At 38.9% G+C, this 19664-nt stretch overlaps 1 protein-coding gene across 1 annotated transcript; it reads left to right on the plus strand.

Moving 5' to 3' along the window:
• The first annotated feature begins 420 nt into the window (after positions 1-420).
• LOC134753119 (transmembrane protein 26) lies at positions 421-18338 on the plus strand. The gene is made up of 10 exons (XM_063688889.1): positions 421-703; positions 5108-5222; positions 6368-6524; positions 6940-7117; positions 10695-10851; positions 11764-11900; positions 12759-12857; positions 16010-16105; positions 16522-16632; positions 18129-18338. The coding sequence occupies exons 1-9, from the start codon at positions 501-503 to the stop codon at positions 16595-16597; spliced, it is 1218 nt and encodes a 405-aa protein (XP_063544959.1). The 5' UTR covers positions 421-500; the 3' UTR covers positions 16598-16632; positions 18129-18338.
• Positions 18339-19664: the final 1326 nt, after the last annotated feature.

Genomic DNA, 19664 nt, shown 5'->3' on the forward strand with positions numbered 1-19664 from the left:
TAAATTAGTTTATGAGCTACTAAAATGGCTTTGCAAGTGACACCAATCCCCTTTTCTTGGAAGAACTGTGATTGGCTCTTTTAGGATTTGCGCGCGCAAAAGTAGAATTTTGGAAACGGTTTTCTGTCTAAACACACTGTCCATTGATGCTTCTGTTATGCCAAATTTGGTTGAACACTCATATGACACGCAGTGGATAATAAGTTAATTTATAAAAGGAAATAAGGATGACTAGATACAACTTTCTTTCATTCGGGATGGTATTCGAAACGAGGTGCCCCGTTGCACCTTCATCAAATTATATTTTTATACAAATAGTGCTTTAATATTTACAAATATATATCAAGTTTAAAAGTGCTCTTAATTAATTGTATTGTTTTCTACATGTTTTTCTATAAAACAGTGCCTTAAACTTATTTAAATTTCGATATTCGGCCATATTTAAATACTGAACTTTTTAATGACCACGGCGTTCGGCCAAACAGCCAATTGTTTTAAAAATGGCGAATGTCGGTAAAGTGCTGGCCACAATAAAGGCTGTTATAACAAGATTAGTGTTCGCCTGCCATGGGATCATTGCTATTTGGCAAGTCACTGTGTTCAAGGACGACATCATATATTGGTATTTGGCGTCACCGATATTGCTGCTCATTTTCGAAGGCGTCTTTACGTTGACTATTAAAGATAATCAGGAATGGAAATGGTGAGTTGATGAAAATGAAACCATACCGGAAAAGTCTTTATTCGCTCTTTGAAATCAGTTCGCAAAGATTCATTTTATCCTCTAGGAGGTTGTCACTTCGACCGTATTTTTTTTGTATGTAACCTCAGACATCTGTCATTTCTTCATCAAATTGGAAAATTGTTTTTTGTTTGAAAGTACATACATAGTTCCTTGGTTTTAAGTACATAGTTCCAAGTTGGTCCCACTTTTATTCAAACCAATTTCCGATGATGAAACCTATGCGGAATTGGGGGAAATCCTCAGGGATTCAGATCCAGACTTTGTTACTTAAAACGTATGTACCCGATTGTTTTTTCTTTCGGAGCTATTATTTCCGAAAATATTCACTCTATCAAAAATGATTGTTGAAGACTCCTATTCGTTTTGAAAAACTTATCCAACAACACCCCACACTATAGGGTTGAAGCGAAAAAAAATCCACCCCCACTTTACGTGTAGGGTACCCTAAAAAAAAGTTAGGGTATGATAGGAGAAGTCTCAGGCAAATCTTCAGCTTGCCTCAAGGACCTACTCTAAAATGTCTACCAGCTCTCCGTCTAATAGTTTAAAGTTGATAAATATGCGGCTCAATCACGTAGCACCTGCTACGAGTCTCGTAGTTAGGCTCTGGGACATGAACCATATAAGGCAACAAATAACGCGACCAAATTACGTAGGTTGTTTTTGGTAGTATTTCGGTGTATGGTGGCGCCGCCTAATTACTGTTTTTTGATGGACACTTTTCATACATAGAGATTAATCAAGTTTGGCGGATGTTGGGATCATTGTTAAATGTGTCATCCTAGTTCTGTGGTTAAATGTTAACACAAATATTTATAGTAAATTAAAAATTGCTAAAAATAACTGGTCACGTAGAACCCTAACCATCACATATTATCAATAAAATGCCCTAAAATATTACTATATAATAATTATATTTCGCTGCACAGACTTCTTCAATGATGTAAAATAACTTGTAGTAGGCGCTATCAGCGTGCCTTTGATCATGACTTTTAGAGAGAGTAAAAAAAAAATTCAACGAGAATTCACACTTTTTTATCACATTTCCGAACGCACTTCCACCCCCCGCTTCAGTGAGGCATCTGTCATCTCATGGTCGTTTGTCATGCATGCCAAACGGTTATGACGTCCTATTAAAAATATTAAAATAACAAGTAACAAAAATAACAAGTAACTGTTACACAGTTACTGAACCGGTGAGCTCCATCTTAGGCCCTGTCTTCACTTTCCATGAGGTGTGACTAGGGCCAATCGCCGATCAGTATTTAAAAAAAAACTTACTCGTCGATATGCTCACTTTGTTCGAAATTATATATAGTCTCGGAAGGCATGGCTATTAGTTACTGATTTGGCATAGATAAACCATAGCCAAGTCATCGTCGACTTCCTAGATGGCCTTGAACGGATCCACTGTGAGGTGGAACACCAACACTGACTTTAGATAGACCTTATCGTTATTAAAATAAGGTTTATATATTATCAGATAACAGTATGGACGAAGTTATTTCTTTACGGTGTTGGTGACATTCTGACATTTGAAGGCTTTGTCAATGAGCAGTGAGGGGGAACGTGGATTAATTCGGGGTTCTGACACTTAGGTGTTCGGAGCTAGAGGTATTTTAATTTTTATAAGGTGTATTTTAATTTTAGTAAGTCCAAAGAGAATTAAGTAGACATAGAGTGCTCACATCATTCATCAGTTTTGTTACTAAAAAGACTTATGTATTTTCGTAGTGGACATCTAGCGTCAAGTAGCGGAATTATCAGTACTGCTACTCGACACTTGATGTCATTTGTGTCGCGACTGACGAAAAGTGTATTGCTCAACAATTTACAACTAATATTATAAGCAGAAGGAGTTCAAAATAGAGTTCCGGTTATAATATTAGCTGAAAATCGTTGAGGACTTTCCGTTCGTCGCGACATCTATTGTCAAGTAGCAGTACTGATAATTCCGCTACTTGACGCTAGATGTCGAGTTGTCGACTACGAAAATAATAGTCTTTTTGGTAACAAAACTGATGTATGGAGTGAGCACTCAGTATCTACTTAATTATCTTTGGTTAGACCAAAGATAGATATAACTCCGTAATAGATGGATACAGTCTAAGGAAAAAACGTGCCTCGAAAATCACGAAAATTTGATTCTCGATCAGATGGCGCCACTAGTTTTGGCCTACACTCGTATAGAGGGCGTTGACTGTTTCGTTTGTTATTTATAATTTTAACGCATACCAGTGAAAGAACATGGGTCAAAATCATATAAAAATAATTAATGCAAATAAAAAAATCATTTATCCATATTTAAATACATTTTATCGTATTTTTATAAATATTTATTTTTAGTTTTAAAGTGTGTCGACAGATGGCAGTGAATTTACTGGGGTTACAAAATTTACTATGACAGTACCGCTCTAGTATAAGTTACTCTATGGTTAGACCAAGCGAACTTGGCAGCGATGTTAATAACAGTGTGAAGTTCGACGTTTAAAATAACACTTGAATTTGTGCTATCAAAATCGCTGCCAAGTTAGCTTGGTCTAACTCTAGCCCTTTTTTAAAGCATTGGTGACCTAGCGGTAAAATGTGCGACTCAGTCATGAGGTCTCAGGTTCGAAACCCGGCTCTTACCAGAGTTTATAGAAATAAAATAATAATATGGGGCATTTTCTATAAAAAGGGACCTTATTGTCGATGGCGCTTACGCCGCACAACGTCGCGCGGCATTGTGTTTATATCGGAGCATCGTTAATAATGGCGTAATTGACAATAAGGTCCCTTTTTATAGAAAATACCACATATTTCATTAGTTATTTACCAGTCGCTTTTCGGTAAAGGAAAGCATCGTGAGGAAACCGAACAAATCCCTGTTCAGACTCCTGAAGTTTTTATACGATCTTATTTGAGATTTAGTTCGTGTGTGATTTTGCCTTCAACATTGGGCAGGCGCTCACTGCATGTATAGTGTCTCATTGGTTGTGGTCTCATTTTAAAACGACTAGCTAGTTTGGTCTGAAACCTTGTACTTACAATAGGATAAGGTATATCTATGTCTGTAATTAGTTTATGTAGCTTCAGATACCATAGTTAAAAAAATACAGCGAATTAAGTTTTTCACACAAAACTTGTTTTTGCTCTATTTCGTTTGTAAGTATATCTTTTTTTTTGTATAATAAACATAAGTTTGTTTTATAAACTGGAGCTATATAAACTAATTTCAGACCTAGATATACCTCATGTCATTGTATATGCAAAGTTTCGTTACAATCCAACACGTAGTTTTAAAATGAGAGCTAACTACGTTTATATGGGACGGTGCAATTCGGCCGAGCTTGCCGGGGACTTTTAAGGCTACGCAATCTACACTACAATACAATCCAATATATAAATCCTACTTTATCCTCTGGGTTGGAAGGTCGTATCGTATCAATCAAGATACGTACCTGAAATAAATGTCATATACGAAGGAAAAAATGACCAAAGCCTCGAGTATCCAGAGCTGGAATTGAACCAGCGTCCCCCGTTTACCGGACAGGTGCCTGAACCGCTCGGCTATCCGGTCACGGTGGCATGGGTCGAAATTTCCAAGTATATGACAATTTCCCGAAGGCTTGTGGCACCGCCTGGCCATTCGTATGGTTCGACCTAACTGAATCAACTCTGGTGATTACGGGCTAGCGAAGAACCCACCCACCCATGCCACCGTGACCGGATAGCCGAGTGATTCAGGCACCTGTCCGGTAAACGGGGGACGCTGGTTCGATTCCAGCTCTGGACAGCTGGCTTTGGTCATTTTTTCCTTCGTATATGACATTTATTTCAGTTTATAGTTTAAATAGTAGTGTGTATACTCACTTGAAAAAACACAAATTAAAATATTTTCATAGAAAATAATTTAATTTGTTCCTATAGAGTATATATGTACCTACCTATTTCCATTAGGCATACCTACATTCAAATATTGTAGTGGTTGATAAATATCGCTAACAGCTAGGCTACATAATATCGCAATAATGCTTAGCTATGTCGTTTCCGTTTCTTGACAGACTAATAGCTTATGACAGCATGCTAATGGTTGCCCTAGTTTTAGCAAGATTGAGATATAGCGGCGCGATTCAACATTTACGGATGCTACATTATTTATTAAACTTTATTGCATTCTCTAATCTTCTGGGAAGGCTTCTTGGAAAGATGTTTTATGATTATAGCGAGTTTTTTTCTGACGAAAGTAACGCTCAGTAGGACACACGTCAATGTGCCAGCATAGCGATAAACGTCATCGTCAAAGAACGCTGACTCGCGTAGTTCGCGTGGAATAATCCAGTAAAGTGGAGTGATCAGGTTTTCCTCCGTTCTCCCCAGGTTCTGCCCATCAGTGTTCATCTATCTGGGTCTGGTGGTGCCTGCCATTTGGCTTTTAGAGCTGCACAAGGTGGACGTTAGAGTCAACAAAACGCAGACTTCAAGCAACGACACTGTGGTGAGCATTCTTTAACATTTACCGGCACAGACTATGCCAACACCGCATTATGAAACGTTTACAAAGAGCACGAGGTCACCACACATTCTACTCTATACGGAACAACTGAGGTTTGAACACACGATTTTAGACCACCTAACACATACTTAACATCATTGGTGTGACAAAGATAAGATAAGATAAGATAAGATAATATTTATTCATTTAAAACTTATGCTAATTGGTTTTATACAGTGGTAAATATACAATTTATACTTAAATACTAGTACATTCATAAATTCAACTCAAAAATAGGTACAGGTCAAGTTAAAAACTTTAATACCGAACGATTTTGTATTTTCTGTCGCTCATGGAAATTTGATAACAATACCTAAACTAAGTAAACATTTACTTGTATCTTAGGTATGCACTTTTGTAGGTCAATGTATCAGTGGGTAAATGCTTACCGGACAAAATGGTTATTTATAATAACAATAAACTAAGTGACTATGACTAATCTTCGACTGTCTAGAAAGTACAAAGGCGCAAAGGCTTCGGTGGCTCGGCCATCTGGAGCGAATGGGAGGCGATCGGGCGGTGAAAAGAGCGTTTGAGGGAAAACCGACAGCACACCGCCCGGTCGGGCGACCTAGGTACCGATGGGCGGTTGTGGTGGACGCTGATCTGCGCGAGCTCCAGGTCCAAGACTGGCGAGAAACGGCACAGGACCGGGATCAGTGGCGAGCAGTCGTGTTGGAGGCCAAGACACACTTTGGGTCGCTGCGCCAGAGGAGTAAGTAAGTAAGTAACACATACTTACTTACTTACTTGGCAGGCGTGATGACCCAATATGAGTCTTGGCCTCCAACACAAGAGCACGCCACTTTGTTCGGTCTAGAGCGGTATCACCGCAGCTTTCGCCGACGCGGAGCTCTCGGAGATCGGCCTCCACTCTATCTGCCCAAAGATATTTAGGATGACCAACAGGACGGCGTCCAGTTGGTCGACCCAAGTAGGCCCTTTTGGCTGCCCGATCTTCACCCATCCTTACGAGGTCGCCAAGCGATCGGAGACGGTGCGCTTTGGTCTCACCTATTATTCGAATAGCACTTAACACATACGAAAGGTTAAACTGTTTTGTAAGATTTCTTTGTTGTCTCCAGACAATAGGCTTGGGCGTGGCAGCGAAGATCCCGACAGACATGTGGGTGACGCTGATCGAGCAGTTCCTGATGCTAACCCTCATCGTGGGCCGCTGGCTACTACCCAAGGGTGACCTGACGAGAGACCAGCTCAGTCAGCTGCTGCTGGTGTATATTGGTAAGCATATATGAGTTTATGGCCTTTGTTCTTAGCGGAGTTTTCCAGAAAATACTCCAAAGTAGAGTAACGATTTGGTTTAGTTTAAACCGCAGGGAAAGGGATAAGAGCAAAGCATGTTCAATTTTTAGGGGAAGCCTTCAGTGGTAAAAGCGACGCTATTGTCTATTTGCTTTTTAAAAGCCGCATTAATTTTACAGAATAGCATGAATATGTAGGTATGTGCTTTTGTTTATCGTTTTTCCTGTCAAATTCAAGTATTCACTATCATAATCTAGAAATTATTCCTCCATTTCAATTTTATACGCTCCTGTTTGTTCTGAACCGAACTGTTTAACAAAATCGACGGTCTTTGGAAATGTAGAGCCTATTTCTACTGACAAATTGTTTTGTTATCAGTAATTTCCACCACCAGGAACAGCCGCCGACATTATAGAGTTCTTCGACTCCTTCAAAGACGAGAAGGTCGCCTCGGAGAAGGTGCTGGTGCTCCTCACCCTGGCCATCTGGTCGTGGTCGCTAGTGCAGTTCACTGTTGTCCTGACTGCGACCAAAAGTCGCAAGTCGCGTGGCACCGCTAATAGGTCCGACATGTACGTAATGGCACGCAGCCACGCCACACACACAAGCACGGAGCGGAGGTTTTTGAAAACTCATTTGGGTAGAAATAAAAATGCCTTTAACACAATTTATTGCTATTTAGTTAAAAGGACTTATATTCAGGGTATTTAGAATTTTTATAAAACGTGCCTCCAGTTAAAATCTTTTCTCCGTCGCTAAAATCAAGATGAAATTCAACTGAATATCTAATACGTATACATTTTTTTTAACTCTTTATTTACATACAAGATATATACAGTGGTACTAATACGTAAACGAAATTAAAAACTAGTTTAAATCTAAAATAGGCCGTTGAGGCATTGTACCAAGGATGCTGGCGGCATTTCCCCGCTATATCGCAATGCTGACACGTTGTGCGAGGAAGCCGCCAGCTCTTCGGTCTTATACATAGATTAAGTAGATGTATTTTGCTTACAACAAACCGTTATAATTTTGAATCCGCTTGAGCTCCGCCGCGAAAAGGGTAGAGAAAACGTAATATAATAATTACATATCGTTAAGTTATGAAGACACTACCTTTTGCCCGCGACTTCGTCTGTGTGGACTCAGTAACCCCAGCTAGAGTAAGAATAGCGCCTGGAGAAAGTCTTATAGCAATTATTCAATTTGAGCATATTATGCACACAAATTAGCAGACACTTCATTAATTATCTCAATTCCACCCCGCTTTTTACTTTCTTAATGGATGATTTTCGGGATAAAAACTATCCTATGTCCTTCTCAGGGACTCAACCTATCTCTATGCCAAATTTCATCTAAATCGATTCAGCGGTTTAAGCGTGAAGAGGGAACACACAGACAGACAGACAGACAGACTTTCGCATTTATAATATTAAGTATGGATTTAAGACATTTTTTGCTACAATCAAAGGTAGCCGTATTTTTTAAATAAAAATACAAACATTTGATTTAGGAAAATTAAATAAAATCATTAGGTAGTTTTTGTGGAAATGCCCATGGCCTTTTTAGATGCTTAATAATTAGGTAAGTAATTCATGAAAAGTGTTGAATTTCATCTATTGTGTAGCTTTTTACAGCTAGCCAGTAAATACACACTTTATTCAACTTTTGCCTTTGGCTCCTCTACGGTTTTTACTTTAACCCTCTCGACGCTAAGAATATCTAATGACGTTGCGGCATGTCCTTAATCAGTGGCGTAACTAGGGGGGGGGGGGGGGGGGGGCAGAGGGGGCAAGTGTCCCGGGCGCCATCCAAGGGGGGCGCCAAAATGGGCAAAAGGCAGCAGCAGGGAAACTTTTGTCAGTCGTCAGGGGGCGCAAATTTGGTGACCGCCCCGGGCGCCATATCCTACGCTACGCCCCTGTCCTTAATTTTTCTTTATTTTTGTAGGTAAGTATAGTCAGCTGCAGAGATAACTGACTCCCTTTATAGAAATTTGTTTGCAGATGGGGGTCAGCTATCTCTGTCGCAGTATGTACAACCTCTGAGGAATCTTAGAGCGTAGCCTATAAATAAATAACTATAGGCATTCATCATCATCACCATTGTATTAAAAATATTGTAGTGATATTTTTCACTTTTTCACACAAAAGTACGTTGTTCTTGTCACTCCCAGGTAGCAAAATGACGTCAGCGACGTCATAATGACGGCATTATTACGTCTTAATGACGGCATTATTACGTCATAATGACGTCGCTGACGTTTGTGTGACGGCTGTGTTTTGAAACGTAAGAATCGTAGAGGAGACTATTGACACTGCACTTTTATTATCACTTACCGCTTTTCTGCACATTTTTAATATCTTGTAGCACAATTTAAGTGCACCATTATCTTTTTGGGTGCAAATATTAGTTTATAAATTACTAGCGACCCGCCCGGCTTCGCACGGGGTGTAGTATATTTAGTATTACCATTGCACCCGTGCGAAGCCGGGGCGGGTCGCTAGTTATACATATAAACCTTCCTTTTGAATCACTATTAAAAAAACCGGCCAAGTGCGAGTCGGACTCGCGTTCCAAGGGTTCCGTACATATTTTTTATGTGAAATGTCTTTAAAAAACCCATAGGGGTCGGAACAAATACTAAGTAATTAAGTCCGACTCACGCTTGACTGCACATTTCTAATAGGTTTTCCGGTGATCTATAGGTAAAGATCTATTTTGTGTATTTTTTTCAAAATTTTTGTCCCAGTAGTTTCGGAGATAAAGGGGGAGGAATGGTCATTTTTTGCCTATTTTCTTGAATAACTTCTGAACTATTTACCTATATTTAAAAATTATAAAAAAATACATTTGAGATTCTCACAATGAGCTCTTTCATTTGATATGTAACACGATATAGTTTGACAAACTTTATTTTTTAATTTTCTCATTTACCCCCCAAAAGTGGCCCCCGTGTTTAAAATTAATATGTTTACGTTACATGTCCATCTTTGGGTCACAAACTTACATATGTGTACCAAATTTCAACTTAATTGGTCCAGTAGTTTCGGAGAAAATAGGCTGTGACAGACGGACAGACAGACAGACAGACAGACGCACGAGTGATCCTATAAGGGTTCCGGTTTTTCCTTTTGAGATACGGAACCCTAAAAACCGCATTAAAACCCGTTGCGTAGTTTCAAAGATCTAAGCATACAATAGGGACAGACATACATACAGTGCGGAAAGCGACTTTGTTCTATACCTTTAATTTCAATTAAGGTTTGCCTACATATTAACATATTTTTTGACCTTAAATTTTTAATTAAATAAATACTTAATTTTTGATTAAATATGTATCATTTCAGAGCCTGTTTACCATATAACATATAACTGAGTTATAGTATAAATGCAAGTATAGTTTTTTTTAAACTCGATGGGTACGCTGACAGGTGTCATCTTAAAGTCAAAACAGGCCATGATCTGAATTTTAACAATTTTACAGTGTTAAGGATGACTCACGTTAGACCGGGCCGTGTCCGGGTCGGAGCTTCCGGCGCTTCGTTTTCTATGGATAGCATCACGTGATCACCTGTTGTCATGTCATAGAAAAGTAAGCGCCGGAAGCTCCGGCCCGGACACGGCCCGGTCTAACGTGAGTCATCCTTTATAAATATGTTATTATCTTATGATGTAGGTCAAATGACTCATTCACTCGAAATGTTGGACAAGCAATTATATACTTTACAAAGCAAAATAATTTTTGCAGTTGAATGATTTCGCAGCACATAACAACAAGTGTCATTTCAAAACTAAAAACATATTGCACGAGAATATATGGTAGGAAAACCATTAGATAAGTTTTATAATGATACTAAGCGCCACTTGCACTATTCCACTAACCCGGGGTTAACCGATTAAACCTGGAGTTACCATGGTTCCAGTATATTTTGACACTGGGTTAACGGCGGCTGTATAGCAGCCGAATAATGTCTGGGTAACCAGCAATACGATCAGTTACTTGCTGTTACCCAGACATTATTCGGCTGTTACACAGCTACTGTGCTACCTGGGCAAATATCTGTCCGCAGACATATCTGGCTAATTCCCGATATACATACATATATTGGGGCTCAATACGAGTATGTGCCTCATAATTTTGTACAGGAACAGCAGAGCTTGTTGCTGCTCCATCGAGGTGTGCGCCATCATGATGAATATCGCCCTCCAGGATGCGCCGTTCCTGGCCTTCAGACTCCTTATCATCGCTCACTACAAGATCATCAACTATATGAACATCTTCTTCACCTGCAAGAATACCCTGGTAATATATAACTTCCATCCATTCTTCCATCCGATCCGAATCTACCTATTACCACAGAATAAGTAAAGGATGACTCACGTTAGACCGGGCCGTGACTGGACCGGAGCTTCCGGTGCTTCGTTTTCTATGGAAAGCATCACGTGATCACCTGTCATGTCATGCCACGCACCGTCCCGCTCCGACTCGAATTACCTCGCCCCGCGACACTAGATTGATGGCCGTTTGCCGGCTGCTCAGTACTATTTTTGAGCAACTTACTCACACTATGACGCATGACGCGTGTACAGACGTGCTGTTCACACATAGAAACGCAAGTGATTTTTGATATATAGCGTGTCCGCCCTGTGCTATTACCAAGTGTCTCTACCCTAAGGAAGGTGGTTTTAACTTATCGGCAGCTTGGGAATTTGGGACCCAAATGTGATGTCTACCCCAAACTTTAAATACACTTTTCGTCGGGTAGTCACACAAATCTCTGTTTTGACATTTTGCTGGGATGTCAGTTAGCCGCGACCACGACCAGTGAAACCTGTGTCGAAACGTCGGTAAATAAAGGTAACAAAATAAATTCGCGATAGACCCGATTGTAAATGTGATTTAATATGTCTCTACCCTTCCAAATCTTGATGAACATACTGCAGGAGGCACCATTCCTGGCCGGCAGACTCCTGATATAACGGACTACCAGAAAATCAACAACATGAATATCTTCTTTACCTCCAAGAACATCGTGGTAATTAGCCTGCAAGCTCTTCCCCCCGGGTTAGGTTTGTGTGACTTAGAGTTGTGAATGTCTGCGTGTCGTGTATAAACACTAGGAAATCGGCTTGATATGAAGTCACAGATAGTCACAGTTTAGTCTTAACTTCCTCTATCTGTCTACTCTGTGCGTAATTATGTTTTCCTTGACAGGTAATACTTCTTCAAATCTACCGTCTATACGTTTTACACCTGGAGACGGCAGACGACGGTGGCTCCGTCTATCGGAAGCCGAAGCACAAAGAGCACAAGAAGAAGGAACACCGGAAACACAGGGACAGGGAACACAAGTAAGTCGGTAAACTTAACAAAGGTAGGGTAAATTACCCAAGAAGTGACCTTTAAACTACAGGCATTAAACCTCTGTGGCGTGACCTAAAAATTTAAAGGCAACAATTTTGAAAGCGTCCACGGGGATATTTTTTTTATAAAAAGTCTACTTCTCATTTATTTTCAATTGTCTGGTTAAAGAAAAATAATGAAGATTAATTGATACAACGACAGACAAATAGACCTAATAAAACATTAAAAAAATATTAATATTCTTGGATTGGAGGTATATCTTTCCGGAAATGTTATGTGCAAAACTCCTTTTCACATCACCTATTCGAAAAAGGGCTTTTTCTTCCCCGCTAGGAGGGATCAAAGTGGCACTTTTCTTCCCTGCTAAGAGGGATCAAAGTGGCATTTTTCAGTTCAAGGACACCATTTTTTTTTCTTTTTTGCATACTTTTTTTTTGGTTCAATAATATTTTGGAACATAATAATTTCCTCATAGGTGATGTGAAAAGCAGTATGTGTCACATGGTAGCAAAATTATTTTCACCTTGGGCGTTAACACTTAAATCCCTCACTACGCTCAGGATTCTATTTTAGAATCCTTCGCTTCGTTCAGGATCCAAAGTACGCCCTCGCCGTAAATATGTCATTTTGCTCCCTTGTGACACAATCTACTATTTCGTCAATCAATAAAATATAGCGGAGAGTTTCCTATGATATTTCAATTTAAGATGATTTTTCCACTGACTAGTATTTATCTAGTAATGAAGTTATACTTAAATATAAATGTCTACGTATAAATAAAAACTGTATTTGTATTTTAAATAAGGACTTCACTTAGGCGTGTTTTTTAATGTATTTTATTGCAGAAAACATCATAAGTCGAAGCACAATAAGCACGAAGGCGAGACGTCTATATCCGTCATTACAGACAAGCGGCAGGAAAGGGTTGAGGGCGGGCGGATCAGGTAAGTGAACACTAGCTTATATACAACTAGCTTACTGCTCGTGACTTTGTTTTTATAGATTTAGTCCTTCCCTATCCTACTTCTAAGTATAGTAAATTCAACCCGAAATTAATATTTCCACTTGCATGGTTATTAGTTCTTTGATGAAAATTGTTTTATGTCCTTTATTTATTTATTTAATCTTTATTGCACAAAAGAAAATACAATCGTACAAGAGGCGGACTTAATGCTAAGAAGCATTCTCTATCTCTACCAGTCAACCTTCGGGCAAAGCAGAGAATTTGTAGGCGGTGCAGCATTATGATTACATATATACAATTAATATACTTAATGCATAGGCAATTAGGCATAGACATACTTACATAGGTACATCTATCGGTATATGATATTCATATAAATACAAACAATATATATACATACAAATACATAAAATATCAGATGAAACTTACAAAACAGAAACACTAAGAATTTATTATTCTGCCAGCAAAGTACATAAGGATTTTTTAAATGTAATTAAATTTAATTTTTTAACATTCCAAAGGCGAGCTACCTGAATGGAGAAAGAATTGGACATGTAACGACAGGTTATACCGAACAGGTACCTGTTCGGTGAAATGGTATGGACAAAGAAATGTTGTCAGAAGAGCGAAGTCGGACACGAGAAACGCCATAGTAGTTGAAGAAAGATTTCAGATATTTATTTATTTTATTTCATTTCGGGATATTCGGGAGATCGAGGATCATTAATGACGGAAAAGAGGGTGCAAAGCATGGGAATATTGCGACAAACACGTATAGGAAACCGGCCAAGTTTAAAGCGGAAAGCGCCCAGGTAGCAAAATGACGTCAGCGACGTCATAATGACGGCATTATTACGTCATAATGACGTCACTGACGTCATATGACGTATAAATGCTACTGGGGGAGATCGGTGCCCTGTTTATCAAAAACTTGTAGCTTGTAATACAAGTGGAAGTCCCTTTCTAACAAAAGCTGTCAAAAAGTGAGTTCCGCTTGTATTACAAGCTACAAGCTTTTGATAAACAGGGCAATGGTCGTATTTACGAAGACAGAAAATGAAACGACTGCAGTTATTTAGTAAATCCTTTCCCGGGATTCGAACTATCTCTATACCAAATTACATCTAAATGAGTCCAACGTGGGCCCCCTTTTCGAACCACTCTGCTACGCCCGCTCATGGTCCAATTATGGGAATAATTCGCTTACTCGAGTATCATTTTAGCACGTAAGGTTAAACAACAATTTTGCCCCCTTGTTAAACAAATAACCAAGTAAACAGTTTTACTTTCGTATTATTTTTTCATTTTATCGCCTTGATTTCTAAGTTGGAACCAGCGGGCATCGCAATTTGTATGTATGTCGAAAGATGGGGTCGATAGTCACCTTGACACCGCGTCCCGGGAGCTAGTGCAGGCCTACATCGATATCGATAAGTTACCGGGTGAAGTTTTTTACAAGCTTTTATTTAGCTTACCCTGTTTGTAATTTTTTTGTTTGGGTCAAACCTTGCAAGCTTAATTAGACCCAGTTCCCATTATTTGAATGAGCTGAAACTTTAGGTACCTACATATGTGAAAATTCGGTGACAATGCATTTATAAATAGCACCATCGAGCCTGTTGAAAGAAAAGTACAGTCAGCTATAAAAGCTTGTATCAAAAATATAAAAAAAAACTTATTATATTAGTTCCCCGATACATAAGTAATTATGCATTAAATCATATTATTTTCTAAGCATAATTAGGTCAGTGACTAGAACCCATTGCTACGAAAATCAGGTTACGACAGTATCCGTATAAAAATAAACTGTTACCTATAGGGACAATTTACAACGATTCAACGGAGCCACGCCATTTTGTCGCCTAAACAGTGTTTATTTTTGAAGTTTATAAAATGCATATATATGTTAGTCTGTAAGGTATTTGTAATATGGGCCTTGCTGCCTGAATTAATTTTTTTTTATAAATTATTTTGTATTTTCTATTTATTTATTTGCATAATCATGTACATTACATTACATAGATGGTATTTGCAAAGTAAGAGGCACTGATACCCTGGTAGGGCATAGCAAAAAAATATCTTACACACTAACATAAAATTTACATATTAAGATACAATAATAATTTATCAAAACATTCATATAAAATTCTATGCAATTAAATTCAATTGGTATAGTCTTTAAATAATGTCACAAAATTTCCAAATAAAAGTCATATACTTATAACCCAGGTAGCAAAATGACGTCAGCGACGTCATATTGACCGCATTATTACGTCATAATGACGTCGCTGACGTCATAATGACGTAGAAATGCTACTGGGGAACTAAGTTGACATGCGCCTATGCATACATTATTTGACGCGATAGACCAGTTTACTGTCCCAACTGAAAGTATCGACTTTTCCCACCACTATAGCTCATAGGGTGCGGTATAATAGCATAACCCCTCCTTTTAACGGACGGCCAACAGCCTAAATTAAGCCCAAACAAACAACAATAGGTCGGGATTCGACCGCCATGTGGACAGTCGCAAGGTGATATCGCGAAATGAATCAACTAGGTACAGTCGAGTTCATAAATATGTATACATATTTTCACCTTGTTGCAATGGATTAAGGTGAAGAAATGTATACATATTTATGAACTCGACTGTACTATAGTCTAATTAGAAGTTAAACAATCTAAACCCTATATCATCACAAACTACATGCTTCTATTAATTGATACAATTAAATAAAGAAAACAGTTTACGATACTGGATGAGCCGTGGCAAAATGACGGAACTACGCGAGGAAGATGTGCGAAAAATGTAAAATGTGCAACGAGTGGCGATAAACTAAAACACGACCGAAGGGAGTGTTTTAAATCGACACGAGTTGCGAACTACTTATTCGCACATGTACTTATCGTACAATGTTTTACAGTACATATGGCTCTTACAATTTTCGACAAAGTTATAGTCTGTCCGCTTTTCTAAGAGCCAGTTCGCCATAGTAAATCTATGGCGAACTGGCTTAGAAATCGGACAGGCTATACTTACGTAATGGGCCAATTATGCACTAGCGCGGTTAAAGTAGCACCATATGTACTGTAAAGAGTAGGTATTTGTATTATCATTCCTTCTGGTTACAGAGCCATAATTTTGACCAACAACGATGAGATTGAGGAGTTGGAGCTCAGCAGGCTGTTCAAGGACCAGGTCGGGCTGGAGAATGAGAAGAAAAGAGGGTAAGACGAGCCTAAACCTAAGGCCCGAACCTACTAAACTAAAGCACAGGGCGGACACGCTATATATACCTAACATCAATAATCACATGCGTTTCTACCTATGTGTGAACGGCAGTCTGTACACGCGGCATAAACGCGGTATAAACGGGACCCTATTACTAAGACTCCACTGTCCGTCTGTCCGTCTGACCGTCTGTCTGTCTGTCTGTCTGTCTATCTGTCTGTCACCAGGCTGTATCTCATGAACCGTGATAGCTAGACAGTTGAAATTTTCAAAGATGATGATTTCTGTTGCCGCTATAACAACAAATACTAAAAAGTACGGAACTCTCGGTGGGCGAGTTTGACTCGCACTTGTCCGGTTTTTATACTTTCGGCCTTACATTTTTATATTGTAATAAAAATAAAAATTACAGCAAAAAGAAGCAAAAGTCTGAGTCAGAAGAGTCCCTGAACAATGTTCACCACACGACGGATGATTCCGGTATTTGACACCAGAGGCGTCGCGACAGCCCGCGAAGACACAGGTATTTGACAGCGCTCCAATTAATTGGCACCTACCTTAGTTCCTAGCAATTGACTGTTAACTATTGGAATTAGGTTGTCAACATCTATGGTATTTACCTATAAATTGTGTTCACACTTACTGTCCGCGCGCCAATTCCGTGCATTCGGAGTTCGAGGAAGTGGGAGGGTGTGCGCCGCGCCCGTACGTACAAAATGACACCACTCTCCACTCTCTGTCATGACGCCCAACATTCCTAACATTCCTCAGCCGTGCACGGAATTCGCGCGCGGACAGTATGTCGCATTTTAACAGTTAGAAATAAATTTTGGCTCATCAGATGTAATGTAATGTTTTCAATGGCACATTTAAAGGTTTTGGAGTTGATGCATTCATGAATATGACCAGTAGGGGCCGACACATTCAGCTGGCAGAGTGAAAAATGAAAAAAATGTTTATTTGTTAACAATAGAGGGTACAGTTGTAAAGTGTCAGGTTACCACCGGGTTGATGATGAAAACTAATACTTGTACCAATATTTTAACTTTATTCGTTCGTTACCAACATAATAATAACCAATTTACAATAAATATTCCAAGACGTCTACACTGTAACTCGTATGTACACGAACTCCCCTTGTCACAGTGTACCCGCCTTTTAATAACAATTCAAGATGGCGGGAACCAGTGACATGTAAGGGTCAACTGATAATCTTTTTTAAGCTAATCGTAAAAGGGGACTTCCGGTTCGAGCGCCATCTTGATAGTTAGCATCGTGATTAATTACTTTGTTTTTTGCTTATTAATATTGTTTAAAGTGTAATATCGATAGCTTATTATACAGTAAACTAATGTGGTAGTGTGCAGTGAATGGAGAATTAATTTTGAAGCGCGTTTAACCACCATCTTGGAGTCAACGGCCGGTAGTCCACGTGCTTCTTGTAAAGACTAGCTATCGATTTACAAGAGCTAACAAATCACCGTACACTGTCTTGTACAACCGTACAATTTTTGTCGTTTGTAAACCTCTCAATACCTTGATACTGGCGAAATAGTCCCACTGGGCTGAAGCCATAATTTTAAAAGAAGAAGAAGAAGTAATCGTAAAAGTAAGAATGATCAAAATATAAGCTATTAATAAATAATGATCCTTACAAACAGTGTTGCTAACAATATATATATATAACAATATATAGTATGGCGAAGGATTGAAAAACATTAAAGTTTTGTACGATACCCCTTTGTGACGTTCTCAATGAAGTCACATTGCCGCTTGCCATAAGGACGCTCTGGCAGGTTCGAATAAAGATACAAGCAAATTTCGTCGTTATGGTAAGCGACAAAGTGGTACCTTTTTGATTGAGAACGTCACAACTATTGACGTCTATTAAATATCGTATGGCGTCTGAGGCACGAACTTCCATCGACGTGATTTAACGTCTTTGGCGCCACAGAAAATACATAACAATACACACGGACATTATTTTTTCCTGTTTTAAACTTACTAAAATTTTGACAGGCATGAAAGGAAAGAGAAGAAATGCAAGAAAAAGCACGTCTCCAGCGACAGCAGTGACAGTTCCAGCTGAACATATGACCGTAGCTTCTGGGTTTCCATTTTGACAGACTGACTTGGCAAGCGACGCCATGAGCGCGTTTTGACAGTTGGTAACTGTACCTTTTTGACAGGTACCGGTAGGAATTTGTGATTAACAAATTGTTGAAGCGATTAAAGTTAAAACTATGGATACGGACAGGGCGGCCAGAAATATGTGAACGTATCAGGTATTTTTGTCCCTTTGGTATCTAACGCAGCGTACTACGTAGGCGAACAACATGCGAACGCGTCACATTATGTATGTATAAAGTTGAGTACTATATATATTGTAGTTTGTACATTTCTATGGCTATATTGACAAGTTTTCAAGTTTTAACATTTATGTACATGCCAACTTATGATGACTTGTGCTTCTGGAGCCAACCCGAGCTGTGCCCGAGCCTGTTAAGTGAAAAGTTACCTGGTCAAGGTCTAAAAATCACACGTCTTGATTCGACCAATGATTTAATTCCATTTTTTTTAATTACAAAAAGGCAAGCATTTGACCGCAATCTCACATTGTCGCTTGCCATAAGGACGCTCTGACAGGTTTTTCGTATAAAGATACAATAAATTTTCGTCCTTATGTTAAGCGACAATGTGGTACCTTTTGATTGCAAACGTCTCATATAATCTGTCGCTTGCGGTATTGCCGGACCAAGAACGTACTCCCATCTTAAAGGGCGCAACCCGCAAGTGCGTTTACTCTGGTGTTGCAGGTGGCCATGGCGGTCGGTAATTGCCCACCATTTGTCTGCTCGTTTGCCTCAGGCGTTCTATGCGTCCAAAGGGTTGACTCCGTACATTCCGCGCCTGTCATGCATCTGTAGGCAATGAGTGCCTTAAGAGTACCCGGCAAGCTCCAAACGTAGTTACGCTCTCATTTTAACGACTAGCTAGATTGCTCTGAAACTTTGTACTTACAATAGGATAAGGTATATCTAGGTCTGTAATTAGTTTATGTAGCTTCAGATACCATAGTAAAAAAATACAGCGAATTTAAGTTTTTCATACAAAATTAGTTTTTACTCTATTTCGTTTGTTTTATAAACTGAAGCTGTATAAACTAATTACAGATATAGATATACCTCATGTCATTGCATATGCAAAGTTTCATTACAATCGCAGACGTAGTTTTAAAATGAGAAAGTTTCTATGGGAAGGTGAAATTCGGTCGAGCTTGCCGGGGACTCTTAAATAAAACAACTTGAACAAACATATTGAAATATATATCTTTTATTTCACTAGTTTGTAATCACGCATAATATAATTATTTCTAGATTAAAATCAAGAAAGATGTAATGGAAATATAGTTGTTATTTTATAACAAAATTGTTAGATTTTATAAATAAAACGCATTAATTATTTGTCTCTTGTTTTTTTAAACCTTTACCACCATTTTGTAGTTTAACAGTGCCTTGGTTTTACTTTAATGCTGTGTTACTTATTTGAGTAATA

This window comes from Cydia strobilella, chromosome 26 (genome assembly GCF_947568885.1).
Source record: "Cydia strobilella chromosome 26, ilCydStro3.1, whole genome shotgun sequence".
NCBI classification, from domain to species: domain Eukaryota; kingdom Metazoa; phylum Arthropoda; class Insecta; order Lepidoptera; family Tortricidae; genus Cydia; species Cydia strobilella.

What these genes read in the sequence shown, in the direction of transcription:
- LOC134753119 (XM_063688889.1), top strand. Translation starts at nt 501, where the DNA reads ATGGCGAATGTCGGTAAAGTGCTGGCCACAATAAAGGCTGTTATAACA. An exon ending in GATAATCAGGAATGGAAATG is followed by an intron (nt 704 to 5,107) that starts GTGAGTTGATGA and finishes CGTTCTCCCCAG; the next exon opens with GTTCTGCCCATCAGTGTTCA. An exon ending in ACCGCTAATAGGTCCGACAT is followed by an intron (nt 7,118 to 10,694) that starts GTACGTAATGGC and finishes AATTTTGTACAG; the next exon opens with GAACAGCAGAGCTTGTTGCT.